Below are 16,538 nucleotides of genomic sequence, written 5' to 3' on the forward strand. Positions count from 1 at the left end.
ATGTATCTTCAAATGATCTTTTGTGTTAAAAATGATGTCTCTATACATAGTAAGAAGAAGCATATAATCAGAAAAGGCTAGACTGAAAATAACTTGAGGAATAATCTTCACCTGATTTGTACTCTCAAAAAGAAGAAACTTTGATAATCTTCTCATAGTCACTGGACATAAAAATTATGGCCTCACCCATGGATGAACTGAATTGGATACTATTAAGTTGAAGTAAAAACCCCTTTGGGTTTTTTTTTTTTTTTTGGTATTATTTCATGATACTTTCCATATGTTTTATTTGCTATAAGGTTCAGTGAAACTTTTACTCTCATGGTGCATTAAATTTCATTTCATGGCTGAAAAAGTTCCATTTAACAGTCACAAAAGAACAACTTTTCATCTGTATGAAACCAAGAACATTCATAACAAGGAAAACAAACTTCAAGTTGAACAGTACACAGAAAAAAGTGAGTTTGTGAGCTCACTGGAAAGATCGCCTCATTCGGCGGCTAAATGCAACCTTTCAACAATTCTGTCTGGTTTTAGCTATTAATACTATTTTCTTTCTGGGTTAGGGTGAGTTTTCAGATTTCTGGTGAAAGTGTTACTAGATTAAGTAAGGGGTGCCAGGCTGAGCTGCTCTGCTAAGAAATAGCTATTTTTAAAGTTATTTTTTAATTTATAATTTGGAAAATAAGCTAGTACTTTGTCAAGTGTAACATAAATATTCCTTATCTGACCTGAACTGTTTCTGAGTCTCCTTTAAGGACAGCATTACTTTGATTCTGTCACTATACTCAGTAGGCAGCTAAATCTAGAAATTATTTTTATTCTCTTTATATTTCCCTTACTAGGTTTGTTGAAGTAAGAGGAACCTCTATTTAAAGAGAAGTTTGGCTAAAAACGCTAGCTGGTTGTCCTTTTGGGAAGCTGACTTGAATCCACAGTGCAGAGAGATACGAAAGCTGCTGTCTCTGCTATTTACACATCCTTAGGTGACAGACGTGTAACAGCTGGGTGGTATAGGAAGACTTGCATACACAACAGTGCAAAAAACCCACCAATGTGCAAATCTGAGTATGATGAAATACTATCTTGAAATATCAACACTGAGGTTAGTGAATGGCTATCAGGCTATGATAAGCATGACTAATTACAACAGTTTTCATGAAATTCACCATATAAAGATTCAAATTTAATTAGAGGTAGTAATTCTGCCTTTCAATTAGTGCAGCAGGATTCCCTAATTCACAAATTCCTTAAATATTAAAAAAGTTCCTGATTAAAGAATCTGATAGTTTCTGGTATCCAGACATCAGCAGACTATTCAGGTACCTGCAGAGATGAAACAAAAGACTACAGCAGAAAGTTCAATCTGTATATGGGCCAGAGGCAAAAAAAAAAAAAAAAAAGCTCTTTTATAACTACAAGTAGACTGTATCCCAACCATAGTCTCTTACCTCTCATCAGATCCGGTCTAAAATCCTAAGAGGAGGCTGGAGTGAGTGTGTATTTCACTTACTAAAGGCTTTGCTTACTTAGAGAGCCACAGTCAGATTCATTAAAACAACTAGAACCACTCACCGTACTTATTTTGTTGGTGGTGGATCACCTGTGTCTATTATAGCTCAATGTCCAGCTTAAGTTTGGGGTTAACTGGAGAGCTGTCCTGATGCCAGCCCTGCGACTTCAGGTGGGGGAGGAGCTGAAAGCCTGAGACGCAGGGCCAAGAAACAAGTGTTCGTCAACAGGCAGTAGTACTTCGTGAACCTAGAACCACATTAGCTTGCGGTAATTAGCTAATTGCTCAGCCTTTCCATGTTTGTGCCAGCTGGCCGTGACCACTGTCCCTACAGGCTTGGTCTCAAGGCATGACACATTCCCTACAGGTTGGTGGTGTGGGTGCAACAGACATTGGCATCCTGGATTCTTTAAACTCGTGCACACCAAGAAACTATTTTGTGTTACTTCTAGTTCATTTTTAGTCTTATATTAAAACAGAAATTCCCTGACTTGTGTCTCTTATGTTAGCAAACCAGCTAGATCATGTTATATGATTGTTAAGGCTCCATCCCAGCATCCCCCAGTTAGCATCTCTATGAGTGAGTATCTGTCACCCCTCCCTCACCTATGCTCCAAGCTCAACACAGGGATAACATCTGAAAGCTCCTGCCTGCATCTCATCCATTAGCTATTTTGTGAGCAGGGGCTATCAAAGCTCAAGCAATCCCAATAATGAAATCTTCCCACTGTCACATCACCTTTCATCCGAGATATTTTTTTAAATGCGGGAACATTACAGGAAGGCAAGCTCTGCTCTCCTGCTCAGTCATAGGCTCTGCTAAAGGACAAGATGAAAGTTGTGTGTTCTCTTGAGGTTATGCAGATCTTTTCCTTTCTCCACGTTTCAATTAAAGTAGAGAATACATTACTTGCTTTCTAAGTCTTAGGTGAGTTAGAATTTCTTCTTCTTCCTGTTGACATTTTATGCTGTTAGGCTGTAGATCCAGATGAAACCCCTGGTCCAGTACCCAGTTTAGCTTCACTGCAGCTCCTCGCAAGGACAATAGAAGCTTTAACCAAGGTGGATTCAGTGGGATATGACTTATTCACTCAGAGATGTGGAGAGTTAATGCTTATATTTCATTTGTTATACACATTAGAGCTAAAATTGGGCTTGACTGTGAACATTTCATAGAAGAAAAAACAATGATGGATCACATTTAAGTGACTTTGCTGGAAGGAGAGGCTAGTAGCAGGGCTGTGATGAAAAACCAAGATTTTGTGTATCGGTCAAATTATAGGAAGGAGGGTGGACAAAACAGGCAGCCTGAGTAGTGTGGTTGAAAATTCTTGAAGGTACACACTTCCAGTTATTACAAACATAAGTTCTGAGAATGAACTTATAGCATGGTGACAACAACTAATAATACCATGTTGTATATTTGAAAGTTGCTAAGATAGTAGATCTTAAAAGTTCTCATCACAAGAAAAAAAATTTGGGCTTCCCTGGTGGCGCAGTGGTTGAGAATCCGCCTGCCGATGCAAAGGACACGGGTTCGTGCCCCGGTCCGGGAAGATCCCACATGCCGCGGAGCGGCTGGGCCCGTGAGCCATGGCCGCTGAGCCTGCGCGTCCGGAGCCTGTGCTCCGCAACGGGAGAGGCCACAGCAGTGAGAGGCCCGCGTACCACCAAAAAAAAAAAAAAAAAAAAAATTTGTAACCATGTGAGGTGATGGATGTTAATTAAACTTATTGCGGTGATCATTTCACAAAACATCAAATCATTATGTTGTATACCTGAAACTAATACAATGTTACACGTCAGTTATAGCTCAATAAAACAGGAAAAAAGGAAAAATCAGTTTGATTTGACGACTAACTTTAAGAAAATTAGATATTTCTCCCTCTGACGTTTTCAATAAATTTAAACATATGAATGAGAAAAAAGAAAGTTATGAAATTTTCTGAAGTTGCTTTACTTAGTTGAATAATCCAGCTTTTCACATTTGGGGCCATTGACTTCCCAGCACAACCTGGCACGACAATGTTCCTACTTGTCTCCGAGACCCCGATCCTCAAGGGCCTGTGAAATTTCCTCTTGGAAAGCCTTGGAAAACCATTCTATGTGGACTCGCTTCAAATCCCTGGTTTCATTTCCTAGGTCCTCACAACTTATACCCGCGTAAGTATTTTGCGGGAGACAACAGTGAGCCAGTGGGGCTGCTGCCTTCTCTTGTAGACTTTTGTTTGCCTCTGTCACCTCCCAGAGCATAAATCCCTAAAGGATCCAGACCAGGTCTGCTTAAACCAGCTTTGGCTATACCTTTCTCATTGCCAAGGCAGAGATCAGAACAACCATCTGACAATAACAGGGCATGGCAACAGCGGGCATCCAACCACCCTGTTCAAGCTTCCACTCCTTCTGGATGAACACAAAGAGAGGAAGCCCCAGGCTGGCCACCAGAGAAACATACCAGAGGATGAGGTTATTGATACCAATTCCTCGATGACAATGAGGACGATGATGGCGGTGAAAACTGAGTACCTAGAACGTGCTAAGAATTGCGTCACAGCTCCACACATTACCTCGAATTCTCTCACCCACCCCATGAGCTAGGCTCTTGCAAATGAGAAACAAGGGAGACTGACTAGCTGGCCCAAGGCCTCACAACACTAAAGAGGCAGCATCAGGATTCAGATCCAGATCAAGCTGAATGAAAAGTTGTTTTATCCCTTCTTTTCCATTAAATCTGCAAAGTCAAGATTATGCGAGCTCTTGAATTTCGAAAAGCTGGAGAGCCTTGTTTTTTGAGAGAGAGTTTATTGAGAAGGTATTGCCTGTGACTCCAGTGACAGATGCTATATAACCGGACAGACTCAGAGATAATGAGAGCGTATATTCTGAGGCTGAGTCCGACCGCTAAGAGTCAGCCTGACTCTCTTCTTCACACACTGCTCCGGTGAAGTGGGAGCAGGTGACCGTATCCATGAATAATGAGGTATCCTTAGATGCCCCAAGGCAGAAGGCTGAGAATTAACGTCCCTTGTACTCTGCAGATTGTAGGGCATTCATCTGCCGAGGGGTACAAAGGACAGAACAAGATCCATTATTATCTGTTTAGAGGTTGGCAAGATGAACCTCAGAAACACACAGGATCCTACATTCCTTTTGAGCTACTATATTAATATTTTTTTATAGTTTTTTTTTTTTTTTTTTTTGGCTGCGCTGGGTCTTCGTTGCTGCGTGCAGGCTTTCTCTAGTTGCGGCGAGCAGGGGCTACTCTTTGTTGCAATGCACAGCCTTCTCATTGTGGTGGCTTCTCTTGTTCTGGAGCACAGGATCTAGGCATGCAGGCTTCAGTAGTTGCGGCACGTGAGCTCAGTAGTTGTGGCTCACGGGCTTAGTTGCTCTGCGGCATGTGGGATCTTCCTGGACCGGGGCTTGAACCCGTGTCGCCTGCATTAGCAGGCGGATTCTTAACCACTGCGCCACCAGGGAAGTCCCTATTAATATTTTTTTCATCCATTCATTCATCTATCTATTCATTCATTCATATACTCAAAAAACACTGTCTACTGTATATAAAGGAGATTTTCTAGACACAGGGACGTGTGTGTGTGTGTGTGTGTGTGTGTGTGTGTGTGTGTAGATAAGACACAGTTAATGCCTGTAGGAACTTAAAGACTAGTAACGTGCTTCTTTAACTTACAAAAAGTCTGTATCCTCCACTCCTAAAATATAAATTTTATACCATAAAAATATACATTTTATACCAAGGTCTGATATATATACACACAACTGAAAGTTCCGTAAAACAACATCTACCCTTAAAATCTATAATGTTCTCTGATATTTTCTATTCTAGTCTACTCTAATACTCTTACTTAATGAAGGCAGTTTGCTTGAGATAATGATATGGCGGTTCAGATAAAATAGAGATTTACAAGTGTGTATATCCACAACTGCCTAATTGTGTGGCGTCAGCAGGGAAGAAATCAAGTAAACCTTTCAAAGGTGTTTGAGTTGGGCCTTGAAAGATAGGCAGGATGGAGAGATGAGGGGCATTCCAGGAAGAGGGGACAGTGTGCTGTACACACGTTGGCTGGCAAGCACAGAATTGAAACATAAAGATCCATGGAGGAAGAAAGGTAGGCTGGAGTTAAATCAAGGAGCAGAAGGGTGTGATATGAAGGATCTGAATAAGAGAATGAAAGAGACAGGTTGTATTTAGGGGAAACTCATCAGGCAGGATCAGAAGAGGAAGACTTGGTGACGATCCCCTCACTCTCCCTTTTATTCATCTTGGGGACACCCCACCTCGCCATGGGAACGTCTGCTTGCACAGGAACCTCACAGTGCAAAGACCCACCTGCCCTTATCTGCATGAAAGGCAAACCAAGAATTGTGCAGAGGGCTTTGGCCGGATAATGGACAAACATAATGCAAAAACTCACATGCTACAGACACTTGGAAATGTTGAATGGAGTATAAGATTTTTTTTTTAAAGGCAGAAATGAGTTCGCAAGAAAGGAAAAGGGAAATGAAAGGCAGAAAGATATGAGGTGATGTAGTGGCTACACAGGGAGAGGACTACTGGTCTCGTTATGCTGGAGGCTTTTTGTTGTTTTCCACTTGGGGACACGCAACAAAGCTGTGAGCCTTGAGAGGTGGGACACTGGAAATAAGACACCTATATAAACCCTGGTCCTAAACAATGAAACAGTGGACTAGGGACAAATCTATGCACTGGCACAGGAAGATGAAAAGATATTCCAATGACCCCTGCCTGGGTTCTAGGTAAAAACAACAACAACAAAATCCTCCCCAAGAATTTGAAACCACAGTCTCAAGTCTCACAAGAGTTTGGAGCTTACATTTATATCACCTTCTGGGTGCAGAAACTTGCAAACCAAGAAATTAACGTAATATTTGGCCCAGATGGTGAAGACTCTGGGGCTAACCTAAAAAAGGACACACACAGAAATGTATGTTTAAGGTGATCAAAGACAGAAAAAAGAAATGCTGAACGTTAGGAAAAAACCCCTAAAAAAACCTAAAAAAATCAAACCCACCTAAATAGAGTTTAAAACAGTACTTCTAGAAATAAAAAATTCTATCACCAAAATTATAATTCTCACTGGGCACATTAAACAACAGATTAGACATAGCCCAAGATAAGATTAATAAATTGAAGATAGACCTGAGAAAATTACTCAGAATGCAGTAGCCAGAGACAGAGAGGTAGAAATAATTAAAGGGTAAAAAGATATGTAATATATCATGAGAAGGTCCAATGTACATCTAATATGTATGCCAGAAAAAGAGAAGACGAAAAGTGGAGAAATGGCAATATTCAAGTAATTAATGGCTAAGAATTCTCCAGAACTGATGAAAGATATGAACCCTCAATTCAAGAAACGTGCGTCTCAAACAAGAAAATAAAAATAAATCCAGGGTCTTCCCTGGTGGTGCAGTGGTTAAGAATCCGCCTGCCAATGCAGGGGACACGGGTTCGAGCCCTGGTCCGGGAAGATCTCACATGCCACGGAGCAACTAAGCCCGTGTGCCACAATGACTGAGCCTGTGCGCCTAGAGCCTGTGCTCTGCAACAAGAGAAACCACTGCAATGAGAAGACCGCTCATTGCAACGAAGGGTAGCCCCCGCTCGCCTCAACTAGAGAAAAGCCTGTGTGCAGCCAAAAATAAAATTTAAAAAATATATATATATAAAAAATAAATAAATCCACATCTAAGTACACAATGTAGTGAAACTGCAGAACACTATACACAACGCAAAAAACCATAAAAGCAAACAGAGAAAAAAGTAAATAATCCACAAACAAATAGCAAATCAACCGGACTCTTCAACAGCAATGCTTGAGGCAACATGGTGAAATATACTGTCAAAAGTCTAGAAGGAGAATAAATGTCAAACTAGAATTCTATTCCTAGCTGAACTATCACTGATAATTGAGGGGGAAATATGGGCATCCAAGATAAACAAGACTGAGTGATTTCCCACCCACTGACTGTTACTTCAAGAACTACAAAAAGATATACTTTGGGAAAAAGAAAATTTAAACCAGAAGAAAGGAGTAGGAGGCAAGAGGGAAAGCATCTGTTACATTGTTTTCTGTACTTTTTCTGTTTCGAAATAAAAATATAAAAAAGATACAGATGACCCAATTTACCTTGTTTAAAACACTTCGCTTGGGAAAGGTGAAATAATGGTACCAGCCAAGAGCAAATGCTATCAAATGACCCCATGAAGCAACAAAAATAGAATAAAATTATTGACTTATCCATAAATATTATGAATATGATCTGAGCATCTTTTGGATACAAAGAACAATACTGCTGAACCAGTGAAAGATGTTTAACAAGAAAAATATCTAATATTTTATTTTGGTAGAACATTTTTGTTCCTGTCCTTTCTTCCCCATTTAAGTTACCTATTTGGATACTGGTAATTCGTAAATACAACTGTAATTTAATATTGTATATAATTGATCCCACACAGTCTAACTGATGTGGATTTTTTAAATAAAACTGAAAAATACAGATTCCTGAGTAGCCCCATAGATAACAAATCTATACTACAAAATTTTTAAAAATTATCTTTGCTATTCCATACAGGTTTTAATTATATTAGAGATAACAGAATACAACTTTGTGATATGATACAAGCCCACATAAATCCAGGTTTTTAAAAGATTCAACATCTTTCTAAATAAAGCCAACCTCAGCAAAAGAAATAGTAGGGCACATGTATTTGGAGTTCCCTTTAAATGTACTACACATGCATCAAAAATAACACCTCTTCTCGCTATGGCTACAGAACAAATGCCAAATGCACACTTACATTAGAATCAGGTAACAAGCCACAGAATCTACTCATTTATTGCCCCATAAGTAAGCAAATACAAGGGCAAAAATGACTAAGCGCTTTTCAGCAGACAAGAAATGGAAATGGCACAGAAGCTTACATCTCTGCCAAAAAATACAAGGGGAGTAAATAGTCTCTTTTTATAAAAAGCAACGATACTGAAAATTGATTGAATACATTTCTTCAGCTAAAAACACAATGTCCATCTACTTGGCCATCAGCATCTAATAAACTCTCTCACCCTGGGCACACAATGAAAATTTGCTGATGAAGAGGACTTGCACTTTTTCTTTTCCATTTTTCTTGTTTGGGGACCTTTGTCTCATAGAAAGGAACACAAATGGCTACCTCTAATTAAAAGAAAGCTGTGGTACATGTTACTTTTTCAGACATGATGTTTACTCCAGGAAGAAAAATGTCATGCAAACACGTGCCAAACTGAGTAAACTCAAGATGAAAAAGTTAAACCTAAACTATTTTACTTCATAAATTCTTAAGTAACAGTATCTAAACGATTATTTTGGAAACAGGGATGGCTCAGGATCTAGCCTTTTAAGCACCTCTTTCAACTACTGTACAACTTCCCAGTTTCTTGGGAAAATCCACCATAATACACAATTTCAGAGAGCCCTGGCCTGCTACTTTGGCACTGTTCCACTGTCAAGGAGTGAAACGATTCTTTTTTGTGCCTTCCCAACTCTCTCCTCCTTAACTCCCCCTGTGATCTCTGGAACCCAGGTGGCTCCCGACCCGCACTGGCAGGGGGAGGGGGCCTGGGCTGCCTCAGCACCTCTCAAGGAGCTCAGAGGGTCCCAGGGATCGGGACTGTTTGGCGCAATGGCAATTTGGGCACGTGAGTTTTGGGCTCAAGTTATGAGGATCCCTGTATTGGCTTGTTTAAAAAAGTGAAAGAAGGTATCTTTCCATGAAAATGACTGGCAGTAGAGTGTAGAATGGTTCCGAGGTGGGCTCTGAAGAGAACGAGCTTGAAATCAAATCAATGCTGTGTGATCTTGGGCAATTACTTTCCCCTCTCTGTGCCAGCTTTTCCCATCTATAAACAGGGATATAAATACTACCTACCTAAGGTCATCATGAAGATTAAAGGACATAAGTTAAGCACAGTGCTTGGCACATAGTAAGTGCCCCAGAAATATTAGCTATTATTAGTAGCAAGAGTACTAAAAACACAAAAACACGGGTGAATGGGGAAAAGGTACAGTACTAAGGTTTCATTTATTATAAATGATTGAAACTGTAAAACCAAGAAAACATTTTCCTTCATAGGAAGTTAGTATTCACTGATCTAATAAAAACGTTAAAATGCAAAGTTTGTAACTTTCGGGCAACCATACACTTAAATATTCTTGAATTTTGATTCCCAAACCTTAAATTGTGATTCTTATAAAGGTTATTTTTAACAGATGATGTTGAATATCACCCGTTATGTATTTTTTTGAGACTTGGGCGGTGGGCTCACTATTATGTTCAATTATTTTAAGCTATGATGCCTTAAAGCAGTCCCCAACCTTTCTGGCACCAGGGACTGGTTTCGTAGAAACCAGTTTTTCCACAGAAATGGGGGGCAGGGGATGGTTCAGGCGGTAATGCGAGCAGTGGGGAGCGAGCCGCAGAGGAAGCTTCACTGGCTCACCCGCTGCTCACCCCCTGCTGTGCGGCCCGGTTCCTAACCAGACAGCTCAGCAGCCCGAGGGTTGGGGACCCCTGCCTTAAAGCCAACCCTAGACCTCTTCTCCTGTCCCAGTCTCCTCACAGGAGGTACAAGGCCAAGCTTCATACAAAGAGCTGCGTCACTCTGAATTCCTTCCCTTTCTCTTATTGTGTGTGGCCTACCAAGGTCAGAAAACAAGTAATCTGAATCTTCCACTTGGACTTTCTTCCTTTCTGACCGTCCTTTGGAGATTTAGCACACTGTCCTTAGAGCCCTTGTTGAAGTAATGAACGTAAGACGGAAGCCACAAGCATTATTTTGCAGCAGAATCATTTGCAAAGAAAGATACTGACTACTGACGTTGAAGGGCATTATCTATCTAAGAATGGACCTAAAGGTAACTGAGTCAAGAATTTCCGGTCTTCCAATTTTCAGATAACAGAGTGGTATTTCTGAATGACTCACCAAAAAATTTCCTCGGATAAGATGTCACTGAGACCATATGTTCTCAGACTGGGAGCTCAGGCCAGCCCTTGAAGAATGACGGTTTTTTTTTTCTTTTACTTTAAAAATAGGACAAAAGATTTTGACGAAAGTATATGACACAGCAGAGGCTAGGAACACGATTTTTCTATGATGAATAACGTTAAATTAGGCTTAACGTGAAATTATGCTTATTTGTCCTAAATGCAGGGGTGAAGCGCGCTGCTGAACTGTACTGGCTAAGGACTGTTTTGAAGTCCTGCGTCCACAATTTTTTTCTTCAATCAGCAAACTGAACTATTATCTTTTAAAAATTACCTCTGGTATCAAACATTTGGAAACTAGGGTAAAAGCCATCCATCCTTTCTTAGAGCTGTAAAATCTATCTTCAGTGTCAAGATGAATTTAAAAAGATGCAAGTCTCCTGTGCATACTCACCAGGGGTTCTGCCATAATGATTCGAATCTTGCGCTCAGCCTGAGTGGTGAAGTTGACAAATAAACTCTTGAGGACATATTCTCCAGGTTTGCTGTCTGGGTCCACACTGATGGGTAACATGGTCGGTGGCCCTTTCTCCTTTTGTGTGCCAGATACGGGTGGAACTGGAGGCTTGATATAACCGTTGCCAACTGGAGAAGCTGAAAACACAGAATGGATATTCTTACTGGCTGAAAATAACATCATCAATATTCAGATTGGCTATGTTGAACCATAAATATAAGGATATGAATCACATGAAGAATGCTGTACTCAACATCATAACCTGGCCTTATGGTGTTAGGATTTAACTATTTTGATTATATAAGTGTGTGTTATGCCGTATATATCTTGAAATACTTCTGGTTACCACATTGTTTTAGGTAAATTGTGTTGCAAAGACATAATACAGCTGAGAAATCCTAAAACATTTAGGATGTTTTTAGCTTCTTTTTTACGTTCCAGGGAAACGGACTATGAAAATGCACAGGGGAAAACAAGTGATTCCTTGTCCTGGTTTGCCTGATAACCAGGAGCATTCTGTCTTCTAGATTCATTCTAATAATGGAAAAGACTCTGGGGTCGTCCCTTCCAGAAGTTTCCAAGAACAATTTTCAGAAGCCCAGCTGGCTCTTGCTCCTGAAAGGGATGCCCCTCTTGAAGGATAAAAGGCTCACGCAGTGCCATCTATGCCACCCAAGGTGCGGGTTCGTTTCCCTCTCACCATCCTTCGGTTCAAGTCGGGATGCCCCTCCCCATCCTTTATAAAATGTGCAGATTCCCTACTTGGATTAGATCCTGAACAGAGGCCATTAGCAGAATCTCCAGTCAGTGGCCTCCTTTCAGGATGCAGCAGACGGACCACTGCTTTGACAGTTACAGAAAAAGATTGTTTTATTCATAAATGAAAATTTCATGTCTCCCTACTTTTGACTACCCTTTGACATGTTGAATTCTAACAAGGACTAGCCCCTTCCACCTAAGTACCTGTAAGATGGTCAGTTAACAATATTCAATGAAAGAAATATGAGAGTAGGTGAGCTTAGGTGACAGGCATTAGGTATGCTGAGGAGAGGACGATGATAAAGTAGACTTTGAGAAGGAAAACTAGATAGTTTGGGTGACTGGATACAGAGATTAAGGAGAGGAGTGAAGAAAAACAAAAGGCAAGACTTGAATTTGCCACGGGCTGGCGACTATTTACACAGTATTTACATTGACTGTACTTACAACTACTTACATAGCATTTACATTGTATTAGGTATTATAAGTAATCTAGAGATGAACTAAAATATACGGGAGGATGGGCATGGGTTATATGTAAATACTACACCATTTTATATAAGGGACTTGAGCACCCATGGATTTTGGAATCTGTAGGGCTCCTGGAAGCAATCCCCCATGGGCACTGAGGGCACCCTACAGTTTGAGTCTATTCCTCTCCACTGCTTTCCCTGCTTTCTATCCAGCCGGGCTAGCAAGCCCATCTACACTCTACAGTCCGGCCACTACCCTCTCCTCCACTGGCTGGGTCCAGGCCCTGCCCTCCACTGTCCAGTTTGGACATTGGTTCGGCTGTCAAGAGAATGGGGGTATGTCATCGATAATAAAGGAGGGGAAAAGTTCTCCATGAAAGCTGAACACACTTTTCTCAAAACTACAAATAAATTCAAGCCTTCTCTTAAACTTCTTTCTATCTCAAGCTAAATTCTGAGGAAGCCAGGCAAAAATTTTACTAATTGTATTAATTTTATGGAATTACCAGCGTGTTCTCACGCCATGTAGATTCTCTGTCATCTTTCTTACTCTTCCCTAACATCCCCTCCTCTCTACTTCATTTAACCTGCCATGCAGTTGGGGACTCCCTTACATCTGGAGGGTCTTCCCATATCTCAACTACCACTAAACTTTAAGAATATGGCCTCTCAAGTTATAAAAATAAAATAAAATCGGTTGTATACGATTCCATTTTCTCATTTCTCCATTCTCACTAGCTCCATCCTAGTCTAGGCCTTTGGAAGCCTACGGCTAGATTATTACAGCAGCCCCACTGCTGGCTTAATTCCACTCATTTCACATACCAAACGAGTCTTCCTTCAGCTTAATTCGAACACATCTCTGCTCAAAATGTTCAACGGCTCTCAATTCTCCTCATCCTGCTTCAAACACATGGCCTGGTACTGAACGCACCCAAGTCGTGCTGATGGCCCCGCTGGCCCAGGTGTGCACCGTTCTCACCTGCGCCTTCCTGCTGGCCCTCTGCTGCTGCTTTCCACTCTTCTCTGCTCATCTAATCCTCCTGGCCTTTCAGAACCACTCTTACTCTCATCTCCATGAAACCTACTCCACCAGGCCCATCCTCACTGGTCAGTCTGTTTGACAAGGTTTAAACGTTTAACTCTCGCGCTTTGGCCTTGTACATCCTGCATGACCTAAGGAAGGCTCCAGAGATGGCTGACAAGTGAAGTCATTATCAATTAGTCACGCAGTGTTGCTGAGGGTTGGCTCTGTAACTGAACCACATACTTTTCTGTGTCCCCGCACAAGACTGTAGCCTCCCAGATCTAATACAGAGTTCTTCGCACAGGTAATAATAAATCTCTTTAAATAAATAAATGACATCTAACTTTATTTCTGTATGTCTTGACGTGATTTGTAAGGAGGGAAGACTATGAGAAGAATCAGTGGTCACAGTTTGAAAGGAACAGGGTGAAACATTTGCAGTGAAGAGTCATTAGTAAACGGCACTCCTTGCAGCTTACTGAAAGGTACTATTGATTCTAAAGGGCATATTCAAAATCAGGTGATGCAAATGAAGTCCATTCCTCTGCCCTACCTCCCACCCTAAGTGCAAGAACCTGGTGGAAGCAGGAAGCCTCCCAGGTCCAACCTACAGAAGGACGTGGCATCTCCACGAGATATCTTTCTAATGTATCAAGGGCCCTGTGCCACAGGACTGAGACTGAAACAGAAACCGAAGAAGTCTAAGTGGAGGACTTTTTATTCCCCTTAGTTTTCCACAGGACTTAATCCATTTCTAGAAGACAGCAATAGTCAGGTTGATGGGATACAACTGCAAGACCAGATCCATTATCATAAGGCTCTGGGGCTTAAAAGTCCTAACTATAGTGAGAGAATTTTCCTAACAGTGACCTGTAGCAGTCCTCCTGCAAAGCTGCATCTTCAACCAGAAGAGCTGAAATGCAGGTATCAGAATGTCTCCCAGACAACTCTTCCATTTAAAAGGCCAACATACCAATTCACTGCTATCATAAAAAATGGTATCTGCCAATACCTCAAAGCCCAGACATCCTCGTGAGTACAAAAGTCTGTGTGCACAGCCTTAGCGAGCTGGAACTACACAAGCCCAGCGGAGCCCTGTGTCAGAGCTGAAAGCGACTCAGGGAGAGGGTGCCCATCATTCTGGCTGCAAACAGACCAGCTGGGCAGATGGAGATGCCGTGAGAGTTAATGGGTAAGTGTCCTTGAACCAGACCCACTCCCAAGTTTTAGAAAGCCCTCTTCATTCCCACCATAATTCATAACAAATTCTAGCTTTTTGTTAGGATAATTTTCATGGCACCTTTCAGTGACTCAAGTTATAGATTGTTACCAAATATAGTTGAGAAGCAGAAAATACATGTTCCTGGTACTTGAAATTTAGTCATAGTTCACACTAAACATTAGATCACTACCATTGGAAAAAAATCGTTATCTCCTCCCTCAGCACTTGCTTGCCCTTAATCTACACAGAACTAAGATCAACTGTCTCGTTTCTAAGTTCATAATAGTCTGGAAACAGAAAATTATAAGGGAAAGGTACAACATCTATGGGTAGATGCACTAACAGCAGAAGAAGAAAAAAAGGCACAACTCTCAAAAGCCACCAGAACTTAAAAATGCAGTTGCCCGAAGCCAGTTAGTACAGGGCCACAGAATAGGACACTGGGGGCAAGGATATCTCCATTCTGCAGGCTGTCATGATTAGCGTTCACGACGATAAGCCTGAGTCCCGTGGAAGGGTTAGAATAAGTTCAACATCTAGTCCTGTAGTTGAGAAGGTGAGGAAAAAGAACGATATAAATTTGCAAAAGGTTTCCATTTCAAAAGGAAAACACTAAAAACGTTTTGGTCTATTAAGGGGTAAACTTTGCTCTCAAAAATTAAATCTATTTCTTCATAGGTCTGATTTTTAACTAAAACTTTTTTTCATCGAAACGTATACACCAACCACCAACTCAGTAATTGCCACACTAAGGCCCCATTTTCCAGCTCTGCAAATGCAGGCGGTTACAGTCTGACCTCTGTCTCCTCTGCTTCTGCATTTGTGGATTCAACCAACCCTGGATGGAAAATGATTTAAAAAAAAAAAAATCCAGAAAGTTCCAAAGAGCAAGACTTGAATTTGCCACGGGCTGGCGACTATTTACACAGTATTTACATTGACTGTACTTACAACTATTTACATAGCATTTACACTGTATTAGGTATTATAAGTAATCTAGAGATGAACCAAAATATACGGGAGGATGGGCATGGGTTATATGTAAATACCACACCATTTTATATAAGGGACTTGAGCACCCATGGATTTTGGAATCTGCGGGGCTCCTGGAAGCAATTCCCCGTGGGCACTGAGGGACGACCCTACAGTTTGAGTCTATTCCTCTCCACTGCTTTCCCTGCTTTCTATCCAGCCGGGCAAGAAGCCCGTCTACACTCTAGGGTCCGGTCACTCCCCTCTCCTCCACTGGCTGGGTCTAGGCCCTGCCCTCCACTGGGCTCTGCCCCAGTCCACCCAGCTCCTCTGGATGGTCAACATCCTCTTAACATGGGACCTCTGGAAATACGGATCCCTCAGGATAAAAGGGTCCTGACAGGCCATCATCTCCTCTTCCCCACCTAAAGACAAGTCGAAGGAACAATTTAACTTGGAGTAAACACTTTTCTCATTTAAATTTCTCGTATGTGATGGATTTTTAAGCTTCAACTCCATCTGCCTTTATCCCCTCTCCTTTTCTTCATCTCATCTTCCTATTTTCACACAACAGCTCAATGTCCCTAGAAAGTCACTGAAACCGGTGTTCCTAGGGGAGGGTGGGGAGCTGAGGCGGGGTTGAAGAGAAGAGCATCACTTTCAGATATTAATCAGGCCTCTAACTATTGAATCTTTGGAAATTTGCTTTGCTTATATTTTCCCATTTACATTTTAATCTCGGATGAAACATGTTCTAATTCTTCTTTGGTCTTAAATGGGTTTTGTTGATGCTATTTTATTACTTTCATGCTAAAGTCTCTTTCAGTTGCTTCTGCTGGATGGTTTCAGGAGGTGTTTTCCCCCTTTTACTGGGTGTCTACTTCTTCTAGCCAGCAGGCTCCATTCCTTAATCTGTTAGAGGTCTGTTTTAGGCTTTTGCGGCCCATTCGTTACCTCTTTATTAGATCTATTTCTGACCGCAAGTGATGATCTTTCGAGAGTGACTCTTTTTTCCCCTAATTTCATCAACTAATACCTTAATTTTTAG

The 16,538-nt window shown here is 41.2% G+C and overlaps 1 protein-coding gene across 6 annotated transcripts in view; it reads right to left on the reverse strand.

Moving 5' to 3' along the window:
• The window catches only part of FRY (FRY microtubule binding protein), a 327,504-nt gene that overhangs the window by 195,357 nt on the left and 115,609 nt on the right, over positions 1-16,538 (reverse strand). For all 6 annotated transcript variants that reach the window (XM_067713507.1, XM_067713509.1, XM_067713511.1 and 3 more), the window contains exon 2: positions 10,975-11,174. In XM_067713507.1, coding sequence (XP_067569608.1) covers positions 10,975-11,174 — 200 coding nt within the window. The remainder of the gene's footprint in view (positions 1-10,974; positions 11,175-16,538) is intronic.

Source organism: Pseudorca crassidens, chromosome 18 (assembly GCF_039906515.1).
Source record: "Pseudorca crassidens isolate mPseCra1 chromosome 18, mPseCra1.hap1, whole genome shotgun sequence".
NCBI lineage: Eukaryota > Metazoa > Chordata > Mammalia > Artiodactyla > Delphinidae > Pseudorca > Pseudorca crassidens.